The sequence below is a fragment of the Talpa occidentalis genome, unplaced genomic scaffold (assembly GCF_014898055.3).
Source record: "Talpa occidentalis isolate TD23 unplaced genomic scaffold, MPIMG_talOcc4v2.1 talOcc4.2, whole genome shotgun sequence".
Taxonomy (NCBI): Eukaryota; Metazoa; Chordata; class Mammalia; order Eulipotyphla; family Talpidae; genus Talpa; species Talpa occidentalis.
The window spans coordinates 24,155,268-24,180,292 of NW_023602073.1; the positions used below are offsets into that span (position 1 = coordinate 24,155,268).

At 49.3% G+C, this 25,025-nt stretch overlaps 1 protein-coding gene across 1 annotated transcript; it reads left to right on the top strand.

Moving 5' to 3' along the window:
• The first annotated feature begins 5,740 nt into the window (after positions 1-5,740).
• Positions 5,741-23,699, top strand: FAM50B (family with sequence similarity 50 member B). The gene is made up of 2 exons (XM_037519191.2): positions 5,741-5,851; positions 22,564-23,699. Exon 2 carries the CDS (start codon positions 22,647-22,649, stop codon positions 23,658-23,660), a length of 1,014 nt encoding a protein of 337 aa, XP_037375088.1. The 5' UTR covers positions 5,741-5,851; positions 22,564-22,646; the 3' UTR covers positions 23,661-23,699.
• The last annotated feature ends 1,326 nt before the right edge of the window (positions 23,700-25,025 follow it).

Here is a 25,025-nt window from a genome sequence, read left to right on the forward strand (position 1 = left end):
GGCCTGGGTGTGACTGCACCGGGGCTCCCTCCCGCCCCAGGGAAGCTGGAGGCTGGGCTGGGGGGCCTCGGAGGGAAGCAGCCCCTTCATTGTGCTCCCCGGGATTCCCAAGGCACTGCGTGCAGGGACCTGAGGCAGGGCCACCCCCAGGTCTGGTGGCCGTAGGTGCGCAGTGATTCTCACACTTCGGGGTGTGCGAGATGCCGCTGTCTGAGGCCGCGCACAGGCCAGGCACTGGGACCGGGTTAAGACGCACTTGCCAGCTGAGCCTGGGGCGGGGCTGCGAGTCCCCCCTTCTCACCGGCCACACACCAGCGACGGGTCCACCGCCAGCGCCGGGAGGCCAGGGTCCAGCAGGGCCACGCCAGCTCAGGACCAGCAGCCCCACCAAATGTGGGTGCCTTGTCCCCACCCCCCAAATTCTGACTTCACTGATTTGGGGATTGGAGCGGTTTAAACAGTGGAGGGTGTACCCCAGAAGCTGTGTGCAGAAAATTGCAGAAGAAAACCCAAGAGATAACAAAGACTCCAGAAAAGTGGAAAATGCTCCTGAGATGCTGAAAGTCGAGAAAGGGACTTTATTTTTTTTTAAATTTAAATTTTATTTTTATATTCCCCATACAATTGCAACCCCCTTATTTTGACCCCAATCCCTCCTTTCCCCGTCCCCCAGGCCCCAGAGAGTGTCTCTGGTTCATAGTTGTTTGTTGATTTTGATTTTTACTTTCTTATAGTTATTCATTTTCCTGGTCCCTTATTTAAGTTTTCTAGATTCCTGCTATGAGTGAGACCATCCGGTATTTTTCTTTTTCTTTCTGGCTTATTTTGCTGAGCATGATCCCTTCCAGCTCCATCCATGTAAGGTCCAGCCCTGTGCTGTCCTGGTTCTCTGTGTGCGAGTGACTAATGGAGATCCTGCTACAAGTGATGGAAAAACTGCAAGCCATGGCAATTCCAAGTTCAGAAAGTTGGGGTTCTGTGTTACAGCCCAAGTATTGAATAAGCCTCCTGATGGGAGGCACGCTATCCCCAATTTTTACCAAAAAGAAAGTCTGTTTCTTCTCGTTAAATAAATGTAGAATAGATATTAAAAGAACATTGGCTTGAAGTGGGGTTAGATGTAAAGCTGCCCAGAAACCCTAATGTCTGGGTCCAGACTCATGGACTGAAGTTCTGGGCACTCTGCATACAATAAAGGTCTCGACAAATAGGGTTAAGGCCCTCGCTCACATATTAATTTTAAAAATTTAACCCACCGTTGGTACGCTTATTATAGGTTAAAGTAAAATTACAACTCATCACATAGTAAGTACCAGGAATGCAAGAGTGACTCAGCCTCCCTCACTTCACCTGAGCTCAAGACCATAGAGGAACGAGCCACACGGGAATGGGGTCTCCAGGACCAAGTTAAAATCCAGCCCAGCTGCACCCAGCAATGGCTGCGGGAAACTGAGAACGGAGGCTGCGCACTTGATGCATTATTTAGGCACCTGCCCCGTCCCTGCCATCAGTCGAGCGTCATGTTCTGCTGGGGACAGAAGCCACAGTAGCAGCCACACAGCAGAGGGTAGAAGACACTCGTGTGGCCACTGAGACCCAAGGGGACACCCCACTTCTGAACACATTCTAGCTAAAGACCAGGGCTGGTGTGTTTTGCAGCGGGCCAGGGAGCAAATGCTGTAACTCCAAACATTTGTGGAACAGGGTCAGCAAATGCATGACCCGGAACAGGCGGATCATGCAGCCTGTTGCAAGGACTCAGTGCTGTGGCCGGCAAGCAGCTCCAGGCTGGAGTCACCCTTAGGCTGGCTGTGTTCCCACAGACGCAGCCACAGAAGCTGCAGAGCCCACGGCCTGCGGGGTGGGCTGTGGACTGCTCCCTCCAAGAGCTGCCGAGTTGCTTCACTGTCCACTGTCCCAGGCCTGTTTTTTGCTGATACAGAGCCCACTTGGCAGCACAGGCTCATGGAGGAAGAAAAGCAGGATTTCCTGCATCCATGCATCCACCTCCCAGATCTCTGCGCATTGCATGTATCTCAGGAGCCCTCTGGAGTCTGGGCGTCAATCCTGACCTCAGCTCCTACTAAGCATCGAACTACTGGCAAGTCAGGAGCCTCCTCCAAGAAAGGGAAGAAAAACACCATCTCCTCCCAGCCTCTGGGTGAAGACTCACAAGGGCCTTCTTCATCCCCCTCCCTACCCCAACACCTCCCACAACCCTCCACCGGGCCTCCCCACCTCGCTGGTCCTAGAGATGCTAATACCCAGGCCCTGAGGCCAAATTCCCAACCACTCAGTGGCAGCCCTTTATCCAGGAGGAACTTTATAAACATCAAGATCATTTTTCTCACATTCATTTTAAAAAGAAAATCCCAGGCACCCTAAGAGTGCATTGTACTGCTCAGGGTTTGTTTTCAAGATGTGTTTTTCCACTGGGCTTTGCGGTTTCTCCCTTCTCTGAGCAGGTCCTGGCAACAGAGTCCACATACCGACATTCCACCCCGTGCCCGCCGGTGGGTTCCAAGTCCAAGATGAAGTTCACTGCACTCGGGGTTAGCCCAGCCCCCAGACACTGAATCGTTTCTGTCTCCTAGGTCTCAGAACCCTCAGGCGGTGCAGGCGGCATTTTTCCAGGACTGGACGGGATGCCAAAGTGATGATGTCACAGCCCAGCCACCAGCCCCTCCATTTCCTGTTTCTTTCGTCCTGACAGACTCATGAATCATATCAGCTTTATCATTTGACTCCGAGCTCATTTCCCTGTTCCACAAATGTTTGGAGTTACAGGAGGTGGGAGCCAAGTGTAATCAAAACATGAAGTCCCAAGCTGCTTTTTTTTCTTGCAAAAAATGGAACACATGTTCTCCCGTCTCCGAGGAACGCGCACCATCTGGCTTCACTGGAGTTTTCTGGCTCCATTCTCTGCTCCCTGGGCCAGACAGCGGTGAGCTCATCTGCAGAACTGGACCTTCATTCTCATTGTGCTGGAGGCAGGCCAGGTCGGGTCAAGGTGGCCCAGCCCTTGTGCAGGGCGCTCCGGCCTCCCCGGAGCACCAGCATCACAGGCAGGGTTTTCATGAAAGGATGCCAGTCGGTACAGGGCATGGGTGAGAATGCAGAGGCAAGCTCTGGTCACGTCTAGTCATTCTCCCCGCACACACGGCTCCTCTGTCTCTCCTGCACCTCAACATCACTGCCTTTGGGTGGCCATACTGATAGGAAAGGAAAAGTTTAATAGGGCCTCCCTGGTGGCGCAGGGGTTAAGTATCAGCACTATCAAGCTATCAGCAGCCACTGCAGCAGGAGTTCAATCCCCAGCTCGGAAGGTGACCCACATGGTGCAGCAGACCTCTCCTGTCTCCCCGCTGCTCCCCTCAGCAGTGTATCTCAGTCAATCTGCCTGTTCTGTTCCCTACTGTCTCTGGTAAATCCTCTCACCCCCCACACCTCTGGCCTGTACCCCAGTATTTCTATGTAAAAATAAAATCTTTTTTTTTAAAAAGATTTAATAGGATACCAGCTCATGATTTCCAGACCAAATCACCAATAATTTGCAAGTATGAAGAAGGTGGAGAATGAGTCCAAGGCAGAGTGGTCTTGGCTACCTGGAAATGATGAGCCTCCCTGTGCTTGGCTTATTTTATTGCACATAATGTCTTTAAGGTTCATCATTATAACATGTTGTAACAGATGTCAAAATTCCCTTCCTTTTTAGGGCTGCATGCTATTCCATTACATGTATATGCCACATTTTATTTATCCACTCAGTGACTTTGATTCTGCTCCAGCTAAAACTGTTTCCTAGACCACAAAGGCCACAGGTGAAGAATACCTTGTTTCTCCAGGGTGTCTAGCAAGAGGAAATGAATGAACAGAGACATAGAAACCAAGGTGATTTCCATGAAGCTAATGAATCCATACACTCTGGACACCTTCCTGTTCTGGATTCCTCTGTGGGGACCACATATTGAGGAAGAGTCTTCCAGTGTAAGAAACTCCGACCATGACCAACTAGGACTGCTGCCTCTTTCCATTCTGACTTCCCTCTGCCTTACTTCCCCTCATCTCAGGTGACACTGAACGGGCCAAGGATATTCTTGGGGAATATCCAAGGGGAAGCTGAGTTGAAGAGACATTTAGTTTGAGTTGAAAGGGATTTATTTTGTGGTTAGCTCAAGTAATGCCCTTTGACCACAGCAAGACCACCCTGCCCTGACCACTGACTGGCATAGCTTAGGTCTGGGGCACCCAGTTACCGGACCCATCCCAGGGGCCCTGTCCCATGTCCTGCACCACACCTGGGATGCCCCACCTGCCTCCCCAACACCTGGGGCCTAACTGGGCCTCTCACCTGAGTCTGCCCCCTTCTGAAAGCAAACCCTGCTGAGTGTGCACTCTAGGACCCAGGGATGGCTGGGAGGTGGCTGTTTGGAGGATGGAACATGAGCAGGCAGGGGTGAGGCCCAGTATGGTACAAGATGGAGCCTGGGGAGGTCACGGAGGGCGGGGCTGCCCTTTGGAGGGACTTCTAAACCCAACCCCAAACTTTCAGAGCTCTCAAGGGAAGATGAGAGAACATGTTGGATAGTTTGTTAGAGTGATTTATAAACTTCAACTTGAACTGTTTAGACATGTGGCATGACACCTCCATCCGTACTCGAGCCCGGGACCCCCAGTATTGGGAGAGAACAGGGGTACTTCTGTCCGTGGTTATTTCGCTCACTGCTGAGGAACTACTGCTCCAAAACTCAGAACCACCTCACAGGGTCATGGCTTCTGTGGGGCAGCACTCGGGGCAGGTCACAGCTTGTCTCTACTTCACAACATGTGGTGCCTCCGCTGGGAAGACCCCAGCAAGGGGGGTTTCTATGGGTGTGGCTGCGTCAAGTGTGGTGGGTGGTGCTACTGTCAGCTGGGGCCTCGTCTGGGCTGGGGACTGTACTACCTCAGTGTGGCTCGGCTTTCCTCAAAGAACGGATTCACAGAGGGAGGGAGTTCTTACATGGGTGGGGGCCCCAAAGGCCCCCAGAAAATAAGCAGTAGCCAAATCTGATGTTTCTGTTTGTTACAACCGCGTCATGTGTCCGTCCTGATTCACTGGGAGGAGAGCAGAGACCCCCACCTCTCATGGATGTATCATGTGTCAAAGAATTTGGGGGCCATGTTTTGAAACTACTCAGTTAAAGTGTCATTAGCCATCCCTGTTGCGATAGTTTCCAGGAATACATATAACGGCAGTTAATTCAAAGCACATTCTAAAGAAACCTGAACCCTCCTGAAATTTTATAATTCACACATGGAAGAAACTCAGGAGAGGCTTTCTCACATCTAAGAGAAACTGAAACATGTTTTGTCTTTACCAGCCATGACAAACTTTTCTAAAATGTCAACTATAAAAAATTGTTTTTGATCAACCACATTAGAGGAAAGCCTGGATTATATTCCTGTATTCTTTCTACAGAAAATAGTACAAAATTGTTACCATAGGGAGAGGTAATAAAATGTACAAATGAACATCTCTAAGATTATCTAGGACATGAAAGTAGCAATGAATCCCAAAGAGAAAAGACCAACATGAGCAAGAACAATGGGGAAAACTTCCCAGAGGAGGAGGGAGAGATGGCATTTCACTGGGCAGGGGAATGGAGGTTGAAGGCAGAGCTGAACCAACTGGTCGACTCATGTTGTCAGTTACCCCTGACATCATCTCTCGTCGGCTCAGGCTCCATGCTGATTGGTCAGTGCCTGCCACAGCAGTTGGCAAATGCTTTGCATATCATCCCTGTCAGTTAGAAGGAACAATATTAACCAAGGCACAGAGCAGGAACAACCTGGGCCCTTAGATCAAACGGTAAGGGAATAAGACTGGCTTGAGTCCAGCGGGGGCAGTTACCGGTGGTACCGCTGTGTAATTATAGTAAAACTAATTGTGCAGCATACTGAGTATCAAGCTGAAGAATTTGTACATAATTCTGCAAGCAGTGGGGGAGTAATGAACCCTTTGGGTAAAATAATGACATGCAGGAGATGCCTGATTGTATTTTAGGAAGATCACTGCAGTCGTGAATGGGGCAAAGTAGGAAGACCGTTCAGAAGGGGGCTGTAAGAATAACCTGGGCATGAACTTTGTGATGTTATTAGGGAAATAGAAATTGGGGCTTATTTGTGTACCATTTTCTTTTTTTTTTTTTAAGGATTCATTCATTTATGCATACAAGAACTGGGGTGCAAGCCAGAGGTACAGGGGGTGAGAGGACTCACCAGAGAGAGTGGGGAGCAGAACAGGCAGATCCACTGAAACACACTGCTGAGGGAAGGAGCGGGTGAAGCAGGAGAGGTCTGCTGCGCCATGTGGGTAGATCCCTGGCTAGGGATCGAACTCGTGCTGCAGTGGCTGGAGATAGCTTGATGGTGCTATCTTTAACCCCTGTGCCACCAGGGAGTCCTTGTACGATTTTCTTTTTTTTTTTTTAAAGATTATTTATTTATGCATACAAGAACTGGGGTCAGGCCAGAGGTGCAGGGGGTGAGAGGATTCACCAGAGACAGAGTGGGGAACAGAACAGGCAGATTGACCAAAGTATACTGCTGAGGGGAGCAGCAGGAAAGACTGGAGAGGTCTGCTGCACCATGTGGATTGCTCCCTGGCCAGCCGGGGATCAAACTCAAGCTGCAGAGGCTGCAGACAGACCCACAGGCTGCATCTTAACCCCTTGCACCGCCAGGGAGGCCCTGTACCATTTTCTTAACTCAACTTCTGTATCACTCGCTTATAATGGACATGTTTGAGGACCTACTGTCCCACCTGAAATGCTCTGATCCCATCTCCTTCCAGCCACTGCTGTAGCAAGTTCTACTTAACCCGTTTCGTGCCAGGCACTTTTTGAGTGTGTCTTCTCACTTGGTATCTGCCTTCTCTGCCAGCCTCCAGGGATGTCTCCCCACTCCACACATTTCAGAGCCTCCAAAATGTCCTCTGGGCTCAGTGACTCATCGAGATGGCTGCCCTGACTGAATCCATCCCCTTTCTCAGCCTCCCCCTCACTTCCCTGGGAATCCCTCCTGCTCCTGATGACCAAATTCCCAAATAAACCACCTCTGCATAAGTCTCTGTCCCCTGCCCTTCTTTGGGGGAGCACAGACCAAGCAAGAACAGGACCCACTTCTGGCTCTTTTGAGGCCAACATGCTGGAAACTCGTCTGAAGTTCTGTCCCCATAAGAGAGTCAAATCCCTGTGACTTGCCTTTATGGTCGGTGACTAACATATCTCTTCTTCACCTTTAATTTTTAAAAATGACTTTGTGGAATGGATATAGGCCTATATACTAGATTAGAAAGAGCAGAGAATTAAGAGCCATAAGATCTAGCTTTGAGCTTTGCACGCGACCAGTTGAATAACTAAGGCGGATCACACAACTTTTCCAGTTTCTATATCCCCATCTGTGAAATGGGAAGTTGGTAACTAACAACCTGCAATGGGTTCTTGTAAGTATCAAAGAGGACAATGTATGTCTGGTGGATTTTTGCTATTTTGAGTTCTCAGCTTCCATCTCCCTTCCTCTTGGTTACACCACCTGAATTTTTAGTTTAGATTTTTTTGTGGGGGCGTTGGAGGGCTGTTGGTTTGTTTGGTTTGTAAGGTGAATATCTTTCCCCAAAGGCTTCCTATTTCCTGTGAGTCATGCCAAGCCACCCCCTCAGATCTCTGCTCCAGGATAGACTCTGACTGATAAATCTAAAGAGACCACTTACCATTTTCTTGTGATTGGAAAAAGCAAGGAGAAATTTGTTGGGAGATCTGGGAAACTCCCTCATGTTTCTGAGAGAAGAATCAAAAGAATAAGTTCTTTTTGGCCTGGATATGAATGAGACAGCACGTAACTCCTGGAAACTGCTAGGCCAGACTGTCACCCTGTGACCCTGATGAGTGTCAGGTGAGATACCTGAACTTCTGAATCAAGCCATGTCCAAGGTCTGCCAGATTCCCTGTGTTTTCAGATAAGTGAGTCATAAATATTTTGTTTAAGACTGTTTGAGTCAGGATTTCTCTTACCTGGAACAGAAGGACTGCCAACTGGCACCGTCTGTAAAGATGATTTGTAACTTACAGATGACCCTAAAAATATTACATTTTACCTTTTACTCTTTACTAGTTTTACTGCCAGTTATCAAAACTACTTCATTGTGCAAGCTGAGAAAAATTCCTAATATTTTCATTTAGTACCTTTCTTTGAAAAAAATTTAATGACTGCCTTATATTATGTTTAGAAATAGATCCCAGTTAGAGTCACTACACATATATGAAAAGAAACAAACACAGAAAACCAACAAAACTGAGTTTTAATACACATAATAAACTCACAAGTCATAAAAGAAAAGATTGTCTGATTTGGCCACATAAATACCAAAATACAAACTGTGTTGTGGAAACAAATTACCACAAACAGAATTAAAATGCAAGTCACAAACTGGTGGGATGTTTAGAGCTTGTATAACAGATAAAGTTCTGGTATTCTCAATATTTACAGAATTCTCATAAATCAATAAGAACAAGTCACAGTAGAAAAATAGGCTAAAGAGGGGCCTCCCTAATGGCACAGGGGTTAAGGTCTCAGTGCTATCAAGCTGTCCGCAGCCTCTGTAGCATGAGTTCAATCCCGGCCAGGGAGCTACCCACATGGTGAAGCAGACCTCACCTGTCTTGCCCACTGCTCCCCTCAGCAGTGTATTTCAGTCTGCCTGTTCTGTTCCCCATTCTGTCTCTAGTGAATCCTCTCAGCCCCCTATACCTCTGGTCTAGACCCCAGTTCTTGAATGCATAAATAAATAAAAATAATTTTTAAAAATAGAGAAGAAGGAGAAGAAGCAGTGCCAGATCCTGGATGTACAGTGAAGAGGTCACCCCCAACCCTCAGCCTCCAAGCCAGAAGTTCCTTGTTCCTCCTCTTGTCGCTCCCCTGCCCTTTGGCTTTGCCTTTGTACTGATTTGATAGCAGCCCTGTTATGGCAAGGCAAGGGCTGATATGATCCTATGAGGTAAAGCCTTTGGCAGAATTGACATCTCCCCACCCCACTTCCAGAGACTGCAGTTTGGAGTTTCAGAAAACAAGCATGAGGAAAAATTACGAAAACAAATGGGCTTGCAACTCCCTGATCCATGTCATGTGATCCACTTGGAGGAGTTATGAGAAAGTTCTCTCGATTGAATCCCAGAGTGGTGCAACTCGAAAGGATCAGAAGGCTCCAGTTTGCAAGGAAACCAAGGTTCACCCAGTCACCCATGGCATGGTTCCCCTCTGCCACTCTGTCTTCGGCTGCCCCACTTCCAGCTGTGGGGTATCAGAGTTTCAAGGGTGTGTAAGGAGTGGCCTTTTACACCTTCATGCTAGTGAGGCAATTGAAGTGGAGACTGAGCACTGAATACTGAAGGTGACGCCTAGTGTTGCTAATCAGTAGCCTCAGTATCACATATTCAAACAGTGTGACATCTGTTCATTCATTCATTCATGAAACACTGAGCATAGACAACATGCCAGACCCTGAGGCAGGGAAAAATGAATACATGGGGCAGTAGGAAGGGGGCCCTGGAACTAGCAATAATTATAAGCAACATACCCTTCTCTAGTCAATATGGCGCCACCCATTTGATTCCTGGCCATTTGGTCTTGGCATCCCTGGAAGAGAGAATGGCTGACTGTACCAGTGCAAAACACTCTGTTTACTGAACACCTGCCAGCAACATTCACTTGTGATCACCTCTTGGCTGCAGTCCCAGAGGATGGTGGTCTGATGGGAACCTTAGAGCCAGGAACTGAAGATGCTGTCACCTCCATATCTCACATACCAGGGGAATCTCAGCATCCTCTAGAGCACTTGAAAGTCCTGCCAGGTAGGACAAGCTGCATCATTGATAGTACCAGACCCACTCCTAACCCCTGGAACAATGGATAATTCTACTGGTTCGGCAAAGATCCCAGCTAGTTAATTTTGACTATAAAGGAAGCGTGGCCACAGGTCAGACTCAAAAAACACATCTTATAAAACAGTATGTGAGTGAACGAGCTTTCCTTGTGTCAGAAGGCCACCTGCGTGTGACCAGAGAGGGATGTATGGGGAGCCCCTACAGCAGGCTGCCCCTGGTATCCTGACATTGATGCCACCGACCACCAGCTGTGCTGCAAGCATCCCAGCATGGGCTGCAAGTGTCCCAGTGTGTGCCCAGGAGCCTGTGTCTGAAAGAAACTGCTCGAAGTCAACAGCAGAGGACACACCTGTTTTCTGGGGTTCTTGTTTTCTGGGGTCCCTGAAATCACCTTCCACACACCAAAATGGTAAAAATCCTGTCTCCACCATAGAGCCACATTTCTAGAGAGACGGTCCAGACTGACTTTTTGAAAATCAGGTACTAAATGGGTAACTTAAAACCAAGAATGTTGACAGACGTTCTTTAGATGACAAGGAAATGAAACCAGAGAGAAACCTGTAACTTCAGAAATGGAAAAAAAAAAAAAAGGAAATGGCACACATCTGGGGAAATATAGGCAACTGATATTTTTAAGTTCTTTAAACTGTGTGATAATTGAAATCAAAAATTATAATGTGGTATATAGGCGTTTCCAATGCATGTTGATGTAACACAGAAACTACAATATGTAGGGAGGGGTAGAGAACTGATAGGGTAAGAAGATATTTTACTCTTAAAGTAGGAGAATATTAATCCAAGCTGAAAATATTAAGATTATAAGCTGTAACCTCTAGAGCAACCACTAACATCCATAAGATGTAAGATCTTAATCGATAAATTAAAATTGAATATTAAAAAAATCAAATAATTCAAGGCAGGAAAGGAAAAATAAAAGAATGAAGATGGGGAAAAAAGAGAAATCAGAAACATAGGGAGTGCAGACTGACTGGGAAGAAATTAAACAGACTGTTCTCAGACAGTAGTTATTGTCTCGGGAAGCATGTTTATATAGGAAAGTCCAAGGAACCAACCAAAAGCTCAGAGCACTAATACATGAGTTCAGCAAAATGGAAAGATACAAGGTCAACAGGCAAAAGTCAACTGTATTATTAAATACTGGCAATTAAAAACCAATACCATTTGCAATGCAATGCAATTTTTCAATACCATTTGCAATGCCTTTAATAGAAGAAAATCTTTGTGACCTTAGGTGGGGCAAATAACTCCTAAATAAGACATCAAAGGCATGATACAATCACTAATGAATTGAATTCATCAAAATTAAAAACTTTGGGTCTGCAAATGACACTTAAGAGAATGAACAAAAGAATCCATACTGGTAGAAACTATTGCAAATCACATTCCCATAAAGGATTTGTACGCAGAACCCAATAAAACCCTCAAAACTCAACAGTAAGAAAACATCTCAATTACAAAATGAGCAAAAAATTAAAACAGATCCTTGACTCAAGGAGCTATATAATGGCAAATAAGCCCATGAAAGGATGCTTTTAACGTTATCTGTCCCTTAGTGAAATGAATATTAAAACCCAACAAGCTACCATTAGTCAAAACAATACCCCACACCCAATAAGACACCTTTTAGAATGCTAAAATTTAAAGATAAATAAAAATTCACAAAACCAAGTGCTGATGAGTATACAGAGCAACTGGAACTCACAGATGTTGCTGAGAACATGATGCAAACTCTGCAAGGAAAAAAAAAGGAATTGGGCAGATTTTATAGAGTCAAAAAAAGATTTACTACCTAGCCAAGCAACCCTTCCCCATGAGTATTTATAGCAGCTCTGCTCATAATCAACAGTTGGAAACAACCTCAACTATTTCAACAACTTAACACATAAACAGCAGTGTCCATGCAATGAATAAACTGGGGTACAGGCAACAAGATGGGTGAAACTCAAAAGCATTATAGTGAATGCAAGAACTCTGACTCAAGGCTGGCTATCGTATGAGTCCATGCATGCATCGTTCTAGAAAAGGCGAAAACACAGGGATGGACAAAAGATCAGTGGATACCCCTGGGAAGAGGTAGTGAGGAGAGGTAGTTCAGACAGTGTTCTGGGGGACCAGAACTGTTCTGTCGCTGATTATAGTGGCTTTAGGATTGTGTAATTGTGTTTAAAAACACACAGAACTGGGTAACCAGAAAAGGAGTTCACTTTACTGTACTTAAATTTTAAAACTTCTAAATGAGTGTAGACACAGCGAAACATGGTCGGGGCTTTGGGGTCGCGGTACAGAAAGGCCACAGAACCCAGAATCAGCGGAGGCACAGTGAAGAATGACCCGGAGCCCAGGGTCCAATCAGCTCACAGGCACACTTGCCCCTGCCTTCAAGGGGCAGAGCCAAGCACTGCCCAAGCCTGGACCATCTTCTGTGGCCCTCAGCAGGTGGCAGGGGGGATGTGGAGTGAGTCCCACATTTAATCATTGGCACACAAGCTTGAGCCCCAGTGGGGACTTCTTCAGTGGGGTTAATAAGAGGAATTTCCCAGCACATGCTACCTGGAAAAGAACACGACTTAGAATTTCTCAAAAAGCATAGATGTTTACACTGGTATCTTATTTGGTTCCCTTATATTCCTGCTATAAGTGAAACCATGCGATATTTTTCTTTTTCCTTCTGGCCTATTTCACTGAGCATAATTCCTTCTAGCTCCATCCACGTTGCTGCAAATGACATGAGTTTAGCTTTTTTGATTGCTGAATAATATTCCATTGTGTATATATACCACATCTTCTTGATCCAGTCATCTATTTTTGGGCATTTGGGTTGTTTCCAGGTTTTACCTATTGTCAATACAGTACAAAACACAACAAAGCAAAAACAGACAATTATAAATCAGAGACATCCTGCACGGGAGGAGGAGGGAGAGGGATCAGAGGGAGGGAGGGAGGAACACAGGGGACTGAGGTGATGATGCACAGGTGCATTAGTAAAGGAAACTCTATGGGGACTATACCTGAAGGGGTGGGGGGAAGCAAATATTGTTTAAAAATGAACAATGGTGTAAAAAATAAAAAAATTAATTAAAAAAATTTTTAAAAGCATAGACGTTTAGGCATTTGTCAAAACCAGATGACTGTATACCAAAAAGAAGGGGAAAAAGAAGGTATGGTGCTATATGTGAATTTTAAAATAATTTGTAAAAGCATTAGGAAAAGCCAATCTCAAGTAGTAACACCAGATAAATTTTAAGCAGTCAGCTCATGCCTTTCTATTTATTTGGGCCCAAATTAAAGTGATGGATGGCAAGGATATAGACCAAGAGGTTGTTTCTTCAGTTGTGATTTGGTTTTTTACCAAAAACAGTGGCAGAAAATACAAGTTGGCAGAGATCAAAGCCAGAGGGCTGTATGGGGGCTCTGACCCACCAGGAGCTACAGCATTAATTGTTCTGTTTCTATCTTGCACAACTATTCTTTCCTGGGTAGTGTCTGTGTGTTTTAGGAATAAAACCCTAATAGTGATGGGCCATGTGAAAATACAGACCCACAGTTCTATCACCATGCCCTGGGACTGGCAAACCCCTGGGAGGGCAGTGGCAGCATTAGGGGAGGTGTTCAGTGGTCTAGCTTTCCAGGAGCTGCAGGCCCAAGCCATTGCAGCCTTGCTGAGTGGGTGGGCTTCATCAAAGCATCCAAGGTGGTGGTTCTGTACAGGGTGGTCCCTAGGAAAGGGGGAGGTTCCAGGTTCCCTGTCCCACCCAGCATAGGGTAGACTTGAGCAGGAAAGAGAAGTGGCTGGAGAGGAGACTGGAGAAGGAAGGAAGTAGGATGGAGAGCCAGAAGGAGACCTGGCAGAGGCACGAGGAGCAGAGACATGTGAAGAAAATGCACTTGCTTCTTGGTCCTGGACTGGTTGGAACACATGTGGGTGAGAGACCCGCAGGGAGGTTAACAATGGCAGCTTTTATCTTGGTTTTGATTTTTGCTCTTTTCCTCCCAGACTTGTCTGGCTGTTTCTGGCCCTTTTCTGTGGGTCCCCGCTGGAAGGTGCTTTAGACTTGCAGCAGCTTTCAGGCCTTGCTCTGGGCCAATCCCATTTGGTGGGTAACTTCGGGTGCTTGATTTGGAAACTATATTCTTTGTCTTTTCTGTATTGCACACTAATTATATTAAAGTCCCTTTCCATTAAAGGTCTTACACACTAGAGTATGTTTTGTCTTGATGAAGCAGATGGCAGAACCTATTTAAAGCAGGCAGGTTTGGGGGTCCAGGCGTGGCCTCACCCTGCTCTGTAACAGTTCCTCAGGCAGGCCATCACAGGTTGGGCCCCCGAGAGCTCTGACTGGCATGAGGGGGTTACCAGAAAATGGCTAAGAAGGAACAAGTTCAAGGATGTCACGCAAGTTTCCGCCTGCACCATCTGATGTGATGTCACATGCTAACCCATGGGACATGGGCTCACCACTGGCAGGATAGAAAGAGGCCCAAAGTGGAATCCTTTATGCCAGACCCCTCACCCTGACTTAATACCTACCTATTGCCTCTTCACCCCAAAAGCAGGGCCCTAAACCCATCCATCTGGAGTTTCCTAATCAGCACCCCTGAGGTCATCTGCATGACAAGTCTCCTGCCTTCTCCTGAAACAATCTTTTCTTTTGCTAACAACCCTGTCCCACCCTCTTCTGGTCTGGACAACCCTCCATTCTGTGTCTCTCACGGAAGCAGCCTCACAACCAGTCACATAGCCAGTGAGATGCCACATTTGTGAGTCTTGTTAACAGGAGTCAATGACCAGCAGCTTTCTGGTTTGCTTCACCTTCAGGGTTCCCCAAGAATGGTGAAAATCACCCAGGATCAACACTAGGTTGACTAGTTATTTCCTAATCCCAGAACATGATTTCCTGAATTTACTGTAGGATTGTTCCCCACCCACCTCAAGTGCCAAGAAGTTGATTTTCCCACGGGGTCCTCCCCTCTGCCGGTCTCACTGCCTGTGAATCCTACGGGAACCATCTTTGAAGCACCCCCAGGGACAGGTGCTCCTGCTGTAAGCCCCACACCACCCAGCCCTGGAGGTCAGCGAGACACTGGCCACTGCTCTAGGTGATATGCACCTGACCCCTCCCAGTTGGGAGAATATAAAGGTTTTGCAATAATTCCTCAGTTCCACTATTGTTTCCCATAATCCGAAACTGCATCTATTTGCAGCAAAGCAAGAAAAGCAGGGTGGTGTTCAGATACCCATAATCTCCATTGGCTTCGATATCAGAAACAACAGGTGCACTGGCAGAGGCCAAGGACTTGAATGCCCGCATGGGTGGGATTGGCGCCTGATGGGGAGTGGCTCCCTGATGGGAGGTCGTTGGCTGAGGTGCGGTACCAGCCACATTCAACCACAGCTTTCAAAGCTTCCTTGCAAAGCGCTACAATACCATGTTTTACATAAAGTAGCCTCTTCTATTTTCCCTCGAAGTGTATGCGGGAGGAGGGACAATCCTGGTTTGTTTACAGAATTTCCTTCCCCAGGCAGACATCAGACTTGTTACTCTCTGACTATCTGCAGACACTGCTCCTTGCCACCCGGTTTCGGTCGCGTTTCTCCTTCTCTGGAGATACTTGTCAAAGTGGTGTTTCCCGCAAAGCCTGCGCTGCCTTTTGAAAGGCAGCGTCTTCCTGCCCTTCCCCTCCCAGTGGTCCTGGAAGGCTGTGTTCCTCCACCCAGCAGGAGCCACCTCCGTGCACCTAAGAAGCACCATCACTTTATTATCAAGAAAACATAAAGGATATAAAAGTAAACTATTACCTATGGCGTTTGCCCAGAGCTTCTCAAAAACACCTTTCATCAAGTGAAGGCAGTCCCCCTGTAGTCTAGTCTGCTAATGTATTTTGCTTTTATCTGCAGGCACTGAGAGGTTGTTGATGTGGTAAATGACAGACAGGGCCGGCTCCCTGGAAGCTGCCTTTGTCAGTTCACACGTGTAGATTCATAAACTGCTGGGGTCCGATTTGCTAATATTTTATTTGAGATTTTGGCCCATATATTAATCATTAACAGTGGTGCAGCATTTAAATCCTTGCATTTGTTTTATCTGGTTTAAATATTAACCTCCTTAATTGCCTCTTCTTCATGTGAGTTAGCCAGATGTTTCTGTATATTTTAAGGAAAAATTAAATCTTCATCTGCTATCAGAAGTCAATAGGTAAAGTAAAATTGATAAGTTGCAATATAATAATTATTGAAAAAGAAGATAATTATGGGGGGAAACATCTGAGGATTAGAAGAGGTGGCCCCTAGCTGGCCAGCTAGAGCAGGGAAGTGCTGGGTTTTTGTTTTGCTAATCCTTTGATATCTCCTTAGTACTTTTCTTTTAAAACCATGCATATGTATCACTTTCACAAAAAAAAAAAAAAAAAAACGACAGAAAAGATTTTGCGCTCACAAAACTCAAGACATTTGTGATGCAAAGCTATTTTGAAATCCGTGGCTTCTCTTTTCTTTTTTCCCAGTATATGCAGATAGAAGTCATGGGTTGCTTGTCCAAGCTGTTTCCTTCCAGTCCATTCTGTACTTCCCTGTCTCAGAACACATGGGGTTGCCCCCTCCCCCACCATGCAGCCTGACCCAAGGCTGGATTCCTTCCAAGCAAGCGCTGGAAGACATTGTTTTAACCACTCACTAGACACAAGCAATGAAACCGATGTGCTCATTTGGAGACTGTCCTGGGGAGGCCTCTGGTGTGGTGAGGGGCTCAGAAGAGGGTTTACACTGGTCAGTTGGGGCGCTGTGGCTTCTGTGGTTGGACACGGAGATGGGAACACAGAGGCAGGCACCTTCAGTGGTGGTGTTCTGAGGGGGGGGGGAGACCCCCTACAACCAATCTGGGCTGAGCGGGGTGGCCAGAGCTCTCAGGGCTGAGACTGAAAGGGAGAGTCATTGCCACTTACAGGATGATCGTCTTAAACCAGAATTCAGACTGGTGGAAAATAAGTTGAAAACCAGAGCCTCCCTGGTGGTGCAAGGAGTTAAGACACAATCTATGAAGCTGTCTGCAGCCACTGCAGCACGAGTTTGATGCCACACCAGGGAGCTGACCCACATGGCACAGCAGACCTCTCCTGTCTTGCCCGCTGCTCCCCTCAGCAGTGGATTTCAGTCGATCTGCCTGTTCTGTTCCCCACTCTGTCTCTGGTGAACCTCTCAACTCCTCCCCTCCCACACCTCTGGCCTGTACCCCAGTTCTTGTATGCATAAATAAATAAATCTTTTTCAAAGGAAAACTGAAGGATTACAGTTGGATTGGAAGAGGGAGAGTGGGAGGAGAGTCCCAAGTCAGAGAGTGATATCACAGTGCATTTGCTAAGGGGGTGACGGCATCACATACAGATCTTTAAAAAAAAAAAGATTTATTTATTTATGCATACAAGAACTGGGGAACAGGCCAGAGAGGGTGAGAGGATTCACCAGGGACACAGCAGGGAGCAGAACAGGCACTCTGAGGGGAAATACTGCTGAGGGGAGCAATAGGCGAGGCAGGAGAGGACTGCCATGCCATGTGGGTATCTCCCTGGTCAACTGGGAATCGAACCTGCGCTGCAGAGGCTGCAGACAGCTACACAGCGCTGCACTCATCCCGCGCGCCACCAGCGAGGCCTAAATAAATAAATCTTAAAAGAAAAAAGAAAGTAAGTCGAAAACCAACATGAAAAATGGGGTTCTTTTTTGTTTTGCTGTTGATTGCAATCTAAGTCTTTTTTTTTTTCCCCCTGCTAAAATAGTTAAAGCAGTAGCTTTAGTTTTGTGGGATTTTTTTTTTTTTTTTTAGTTGTTGCAGTTTGTTGACATATTATTGGTTTTACCTTGTACTCAGTCTGGAGGAGGTTACATTTTCTCTAAATTAAAATTTGCCTATTTCACCAGCATTTCAATTCCTTGGAGCAGATGGCTGCTCTCTCCCTCCCCCCTCTGATGCTGTTGTTATTGTTGATAAAGTTTAAAAGAGATTAAAGCAGCGGCTTTGGGCTCAGATTGGGTACTTTGCATTAAGAATTGAGGCCAAATGCATTCACCATCTTGGGAAAATTCTTAAAATCAGGCTTTCATATTCTTAGGATAAATCTGCTTCCTTCTGTTGTTTGTTTTTCTTATTAACCTCTTCCCAGAGTTTCAGACTAATCCTTTTAATTCTGGGGGCTGGCTATCGTATTTGGAGGCTGCGATTGGGTTAAGGGGAGGGATGCTGGATGACAGGGAGGGCAATGACGAGATGACGCGGTCTGGGACTGTACCTGATGCTCAGTGTGTGATTAAAATGGAGAAAGGGCGGCCTCAGCGGATATGGCCATACTATAGGGCGGGATTACGGGTTGACTGGTTGGGTTATTGAATCGATCAATGTTATGTTTAATAAAGGTGAGCAGAGGGGGAGCCTGGAGAGAAGGGGGCGACCCTGATTGTCTGGAGGTGGCAGTGGACGGTGGTCAGTGGCGAGGGTTTCTGCTGGAGGCACCTGTGATGGACCTGGGCGCCTGTGATGGGGGGCTGGCCCCCTGGGGAGCGGGACTTGATGGGAAGAGTTTGTCCAAAGATGATGATCGCGGGGCTCCTCGGAGTCAGGAACAGGGAAGGACCCCAAGGTGGCTGCTGCCTGGGGGAGGGGGCCGCATGTGACTGTCAGAGATCTGGAAGGAAAAAGGACCGGCACCCCCCAGGAGACTGCAGGTGGGGGAAAGCGCGCAATTCCTGATCAAGGTGTAGTGGAGACAGGGATATTCGTGGGAGGGGACCCCAGGCTTGGTGAAGGCTGCCCCATGTGAGAGAGAGAAAGGAAGTTCTCCCTGTGCAAGGGCGTCTCCCTGCCCAGCAGGGAAGGCCTCTCTCTCATGCTCGTCAGTGGAGCAGCTCCAGGCTACATCTGCACGGTGTGTGTTCCACTGGCCTCCCCTGGCCTCCCGCACCCTGTTACAGGGCAGCCCCGATACAAAACGGGGTGCCTGGCTGTGGGTCCTCACCCGTGCGCTTACAAGGGACTTATGAATACTCCACTGCAGGTGCACACAAAAGGTTAATAAAAGGTTTATTCACAAGGGAAGGGGGAATGAGGAAATGTCCAACTCAGGGAGAAAAGGGGGAGATAAAGTCTTAAATGCGTCCTACCTGATCCGACGATCTGGAATCCCAAATGGCACTCAGAGCTGGCCGTGAGCCACCAGCCGTGAAGCCAAGAAGAGGGCGAGAGAGCCCCCCAAGGCCCACGTGACTGGCTTTATACCCACCCTGGCTGCTTGACTCCACCCTCAGGTCCCAGCCACCTTCCCTTCGGTGGTGACGGGATTTGTCTTTCCCAATGTCCTGATGGCTTTGGTCTGGAGTGGGGGTGGCGTCCACAAAGCCTGCATGGAAGTAGCTTAGGACATCCTTTCCCCCTAACAACCCCATGACCTTCGTCTCTAGATGAAGACATTTCAGGTGGTGACCGAAGTCATTTTTGTTGAGCGACTCAGTTTCCCCGGCCTCCCCCGCGCATGCTGGAGGCGTGTATCACACTATTGGGCTTTGTTTCGGGTTTTTCCCCTTGTCAGTCTGTCTGGGGTTTATCTGATTATTTGCCCGTCTAACGAACGCAGAGGAGTGTGGGCGAGTCTTCTGCGCCCCCACAAAGGCAAGAGGTGGGGAAGGGGAGCAAAGGAGAGTGTAAGGAAGGAGCCAGTTTGTGGTGTAACTGATGATAGAGCGGGAGCGGCGGCCCCAGAAGCTCCTGGGTTTCTTGTTGGCCGGCTGGCGCCGTGGTCACGCAATATTATTTCCTTCTCACAGGCCAATGCCATGTTTGACTGTCCGGGGCCGGGGTTCTTGTGCTCTCGGGCATCACTGCTGTGGGAAGGGGCTGGGCCGAGAGACCCGGTATATTTCACAGCCGGTTCTTCCAAGGGTGGCCCCATGAAAGACTAGCTGTGAGCAGATCAGCAGATACTCTAGAAGCAGAGACAGTTAAGAGACTTCCAGACTTCGGGGAAACATGAAACAGCATAAGCCCCTCTTCGAGGGTCACAATGAAAACGAGCACATGGAAGACTCACCGGAAGAAGCTGTCACTCTTCTTTAACTCAGAGTTGCCCAGAGTTAGCTGGGTTTGAACCTTCCCCCTCCCCAGAACAGATATTTGGGGGAGAAGAGCTCTACTAGAAAGAATGCAGCTTTTGTGTTATGAAACTTGGGAGGGAGGAGGGTTCCATTATCTAAGCATGCCTGTGTGTTTGGATCAGAGAAAAGAACTTTCTGCCAGCCAACCTGGTGAGGGAGGGAGGGCAGGAGGGAGAGATGTGGGGGAAGGTCGGAGAGTTAGAGGCATGAGAAGGAAGAAATGACATAACAGTGATGAGAGCTGGACAAGCAGGCTCACTGGGGGCAGCAAGACAGAATTTCTAGGTGCTTTGGGACCCTTTTGGATGTCTAATTATTAGGGGGAAAGGATGTCCTGAGTTAATTCCACGCAGGCTTTGTGGACTCCATCCCCACTCCAGACCAAAGTCATCAAGACATTGGGAAAGACAAATCCCATCACCACCAAAGGGAAGGTGGCTAAGACCTGAGGGTGGAGTCAAGCAGCCAGGTTGGGTATAAAACCAGACAGGTGGGCCTTGGGTGTCTCTCTCGGCCTTATGGCTTCATGACTCCTGGCTCGCGGCCAGCTCTCAGAGTGCCATTTGGGATTCCAGATCGGTGGATCAGGTAGGACACATTTAAAACTTTGTCTCCCACTTTTCTCCCTGAGTTGTTCATTTCCTCCTTTGCCCTTCCCTTGTAAATAAACCTTTTATTATCCTTTCATGTGCGCCTGCAGTGGAGTATTGATAAGTCCTTTTAAGCGCGCGGGTGAGGACCCACAGCCAGGCACCCCGTTTTGTATCGGGGCTGCCCCGTAACATGAGGTCATGCATTTAAAGTGACTGCCAGCTACCATACTTTCCTGCCAGCAGTACTCAGCTGCCTGGGTTTCAGAGTTAAGAAGACCGGAGCTGGGTTTAGTCGAGATTAGGGGTTTTATTTCCAGGAGAGACTCATAGGAAGGAAAGGAGATTGGGCGAGGAATCCGCGCCAGCTCTGCAGGGTGAGCAGGGAGGACACACAAGAGATGTGATGATGCCGGAGAGCGGATGGAGGCTCAGGACCTGGAGGGCCCGGGTTCTCCAAAGACAGCTGGAGTTGGGGTTCTCGAATAAGCACATGCAATGGAGAAGGGATGATCATTAAGATTCCAGAGCTGGGGCACTTACTGGCAATGATAAGCCCCAGGGTGCGGCAAGGGAAGAGATTATGGGAAGTGAGGTCAAGGTGTTGAGGTCACGCTCATAACACCCAGGCTAGTGATGGATGGTGTGGGAAGAAAGGCAGCCAGCCAGCGCTTGATTCCAGGAGAGAAGGGAATTCCAGAGATGAGAGCAATGGCGAGGCCGTCACCAATGGATTTGGCAAACTTCAAGGGAGCTGGGAGTTTTAAATGAAATAGCAGAAATGTTTTTGCAACAGCGAAGACTCATAGCACATTTGGACTTGAGATGACGTGTAACAGCAGAGGAACAGCCTCTGCTTCAGGGAGCCGCAGGGAGAAGTGGCCTCTGGGATCAGCCAGGTCCTAGTCATGCAAGAAGGCAAGGGAAGACTCCAAGAGAGGGGCAGCTGTTCAGCTATCTGACAAGGGGCTGTACTCCAGAGGGCCCGGTGGGAGAGTCTGGCAGGTGGAAGCCATGTGGCTGCTCATGGGATCCGGGTCCAGCAAATGATGGAGATGGGGTGCTTGAGGCAAGATGGCTCAAGCTGAGTCTGGTGGAATTAGAAGGGACCTCACTGTTGTGCCTGGAACACCGGGCAGGAAGGTTTGTAGCTAGATTCCTCTGATTCCTACAGGTCCCCAGATGCTTTGGTCTCTGCGAGGCAGGGCTGCCACACTTGCTTCTGGGCACATCTGCGCTGCTCACAGGTCGGGCAAAGAAACACACCTGCAGGATGATTGTTAAGGAAGACATGGGGACAGCAACTAACATAGTCGTGCCTCACCCGTAACATCTGAGCACTTGGCCAAGAGTGCGACGCCCTAGGGAAGTCCTGGAAGATGGTGTGTCTGACCCACCTCCTCATGTCCCCAGGAGGCACCAAGTCTCTGATGAAATAGGTGCTCGGGCCTCCGGGGTCAGCCTTGGGGCGCACTGGAGGGGCATCCCTCTGGCTGCAGTAGTAAACACACCCAAATACAGGCCCAGGTCATTGTAGGCACCGACTCTTGCATGTCTGCCTAACCAAGAGCCGAGACAGATTAGGTTACCGCGACAGGTAAGGGCGTGCTCCATGCACCCACCTCTCTCCTTGCGCCGCCCACACCCAGTCTTGCTCTGCCCAGTGCAGAGCCTTAGCTACGGCGGCTATTTGAATTTCAATGAGTGGAAGTAAAACAAGTGGGCACCAGGCACGTGTTAACTCCCCAACAGTCTCCTATGGCTACGCTCAGGTAGGCGCAGGTGCAGAGCGCGCCCGTCACCGGAAGTTCTCGTAGACCACGCGGAGCTGGACTTTGATCCGGCTGTTCGATTGGCCCCATCCTAACGCGCACGTTTTTCTTCCCTGATGCAGAATCCAGGCGTTAGCCCCGCCAGTGCCGGGCGTGGGACAGGAGCTGGAAGCCGGTGTGGCTGCGGGCGCGCTGGGCGGCCGCCATGGCTCAGTACAAGGGCACCATGCGCGAGGCCGGCCGGGCCATGCACCTGATCAAGAAGCGCGAGCAGCAGAAGGAGCAGATGGCGGTGCTGAAGCAGCGCATCGCCGAGGAGACCATCACCAAGTCCAAGGTGGACAAGAAGTTCTCGGCTCACTACGACGCCGTGGAGGCCGAACTGAAGTCGAGCACGGTGGGGCTGGTGACCCTGAACGACATGAAGGCCAAGCAGGAGGCCCTGCTGAAGGAGCGCGAGATGCAGCTGGCCAAGAGGGAGCGGCTGGAGGAGCGGCGGCTGCAGCTGGAGGCGCAGCGCGAGCAGGCGCGCAAGCGGGAGCAGAAGCGCCAGATCTGCAGTTTGTCCTTCACGCTGGATGAGGGTGACGAGGGCGCGGGGCCCGCGGAGGCACCTGAGCCGGGGCCCGAGCCGGGGCCCGGGGCGCGCAAGCGGAGGAAGCACCTGGGGAAGAACCCCGACGTGGACACGAGCTTCCTGCCCGACCGAGACCGCGAGGAGGAGGAGAACCGGCTGCGCGAGGAGCTGCGGCAGGAGTGGGAGGCGCAGCGCGAGAGGGTGAAGCGCGAGGAGATGGAGGTGACCTTCAGCTACTGGGACGGCTCGGGCCACCGGCGCGCGGCGCGCATCCACAAGGGCGGCACGGTGCAGCAGTTCCTCAAGAAGGCGCTGCAGGGGCTGCGCAAGGACTTCCGCGAGCTGCGCGCGGCGGGCGTGGAGCAGCTCATGTACGTCAAGGAGGACCTGATCCTGCCGCACTACCACACCTTCTACGACTTCATCGTCGCCAAGGCGCGGGGCAAGAGCGGGCCGCTCTTCACCTTCGACGTGCACGACGACGTGCGCCTGCTGAGCGACGCCACCCTGGAGAAGGACGAGTCGCACGCGGGCAAGGTGGTGCTGAGGAGCTGGTACGAGAAGAACAAGCACATCTTCCCCGCCAGCCGCTGGGAGCCCTACGACCCCGAGAAGAAGTGGGACAAGTACACCATCCGCTGAGCTCGCCCCGCGCCGCCCCGGTGTGCCCGGCCCCGGCCCGGCCCGGCCCGGCCCGCGCCCGCGCAGCGCTCACCTGCACCCGGGTGGTTGTGCCCCGAATCCTGCCCCTTCGCTTGGTGACCTTCTTTTCTTCCCAGAAATTGAATAAAGACTGAGGGTCGTTATCCACATTGGCGCGTTGGGCTGCGGACGTTCTTTCTGGATCGCTGTGGGTTCGTGGGGAGCATCTTTTACGCTGCTGTTCGGCTCTGGGTGAGCGTGACACGGCGCGCTGAGCTGCACTGAAGCCACCGCCCCGGCGCGCTGGGGGCAGACATGGCAAGCAGGGGGGGCAGCTGTGGCGCCGGTCACGTGTGAAGCTAATGCTGGTGAGCACGGGCTTTGGAGCCAGAAGGTCTGGGTTTGATTCCCAAATCAGCTTTCTATCTGCTGTGTCATTTGGGGTGAGATAGTTGAACCCCTGTGCCTCCGTTTCTTCTCCTATAAACAGGGATACCAATAGCACTTGCTCGTAAGATGCAGTGAGGACTAAGTGAGTTAATACCTGTTAAGCGCTTAGAACTCAATCAATGTCTGTTGTTGTTGTTGTTGTTGTTGTTGTTGTTGTTGTTGTTGTTGTTGTTGCAGTCTTGGTTAATTTATTTAAAGGACTTTGCCCTCAGAACCATCCAAGAGCAAAGACTGACCTGCCGACCACTTTTCTCAGGATTAGGCAAGCAGAGAGGGGTGTCCCCAACTTGGGGAGCAGCCGGGGAGCAGCTCAGCCTTGGGTGTTCCTTATGTGGGTTGTTTAGCCCAGGGGACAGACAGAAGGCTGGTGAGTGAGGGTCCAGGGCGTGACATTCCTGTTCTTCCTTTTGCCTCAGGGCGCCCCACAGCATTGTCACAGATCCCATCTTTATGTAAAGTTTGATGTTTTGTTCATCATGAATTTGTGTTTTGATTTTTAAAATATTTACACCCCTCCCATTTAGACTTAACACCCCAGGGGGTGCAGCACCACCCTATCCCAGTACAGCCCCAAGTGCAGGAAGCACACTTCCCAGTGCTCTAGCATAAGAATTTGCCCTGGAACAGTGGCCCTCCAGGCCAGTGGGTCCTCACCTTGGCTGCCGCTTAGGATCATCTGGGAAGCTTTGGAACCTCCCAGTTCTCAGGCCACACCCAGACCCTGAATCCTGAAGGGGGGGAGGGGTCACAGACATAGGCATGTTTTGAGTTACCCAGGTGTTCTCACTAACTTCTCCCCAAGAACCCAAGCAGTAAGTACGCCCCGAGGCAGGACCCAGGACAGGCTCAGAGGCCTTCTCTCTGGACTCCAACTTACTTCAGTGGGATAGAAAATAGCTCTTTACTAGTGTGGAA

Excerpts from the sequence above, each read along its gene's own strand:
- FAM50B (XM_037519191.2), top strand. The coding sequence starts at position 22,647 with ATGGCTCAGTACAAGGGCACCATGCGCGAGGCCGGCCGGGCCATGCAC.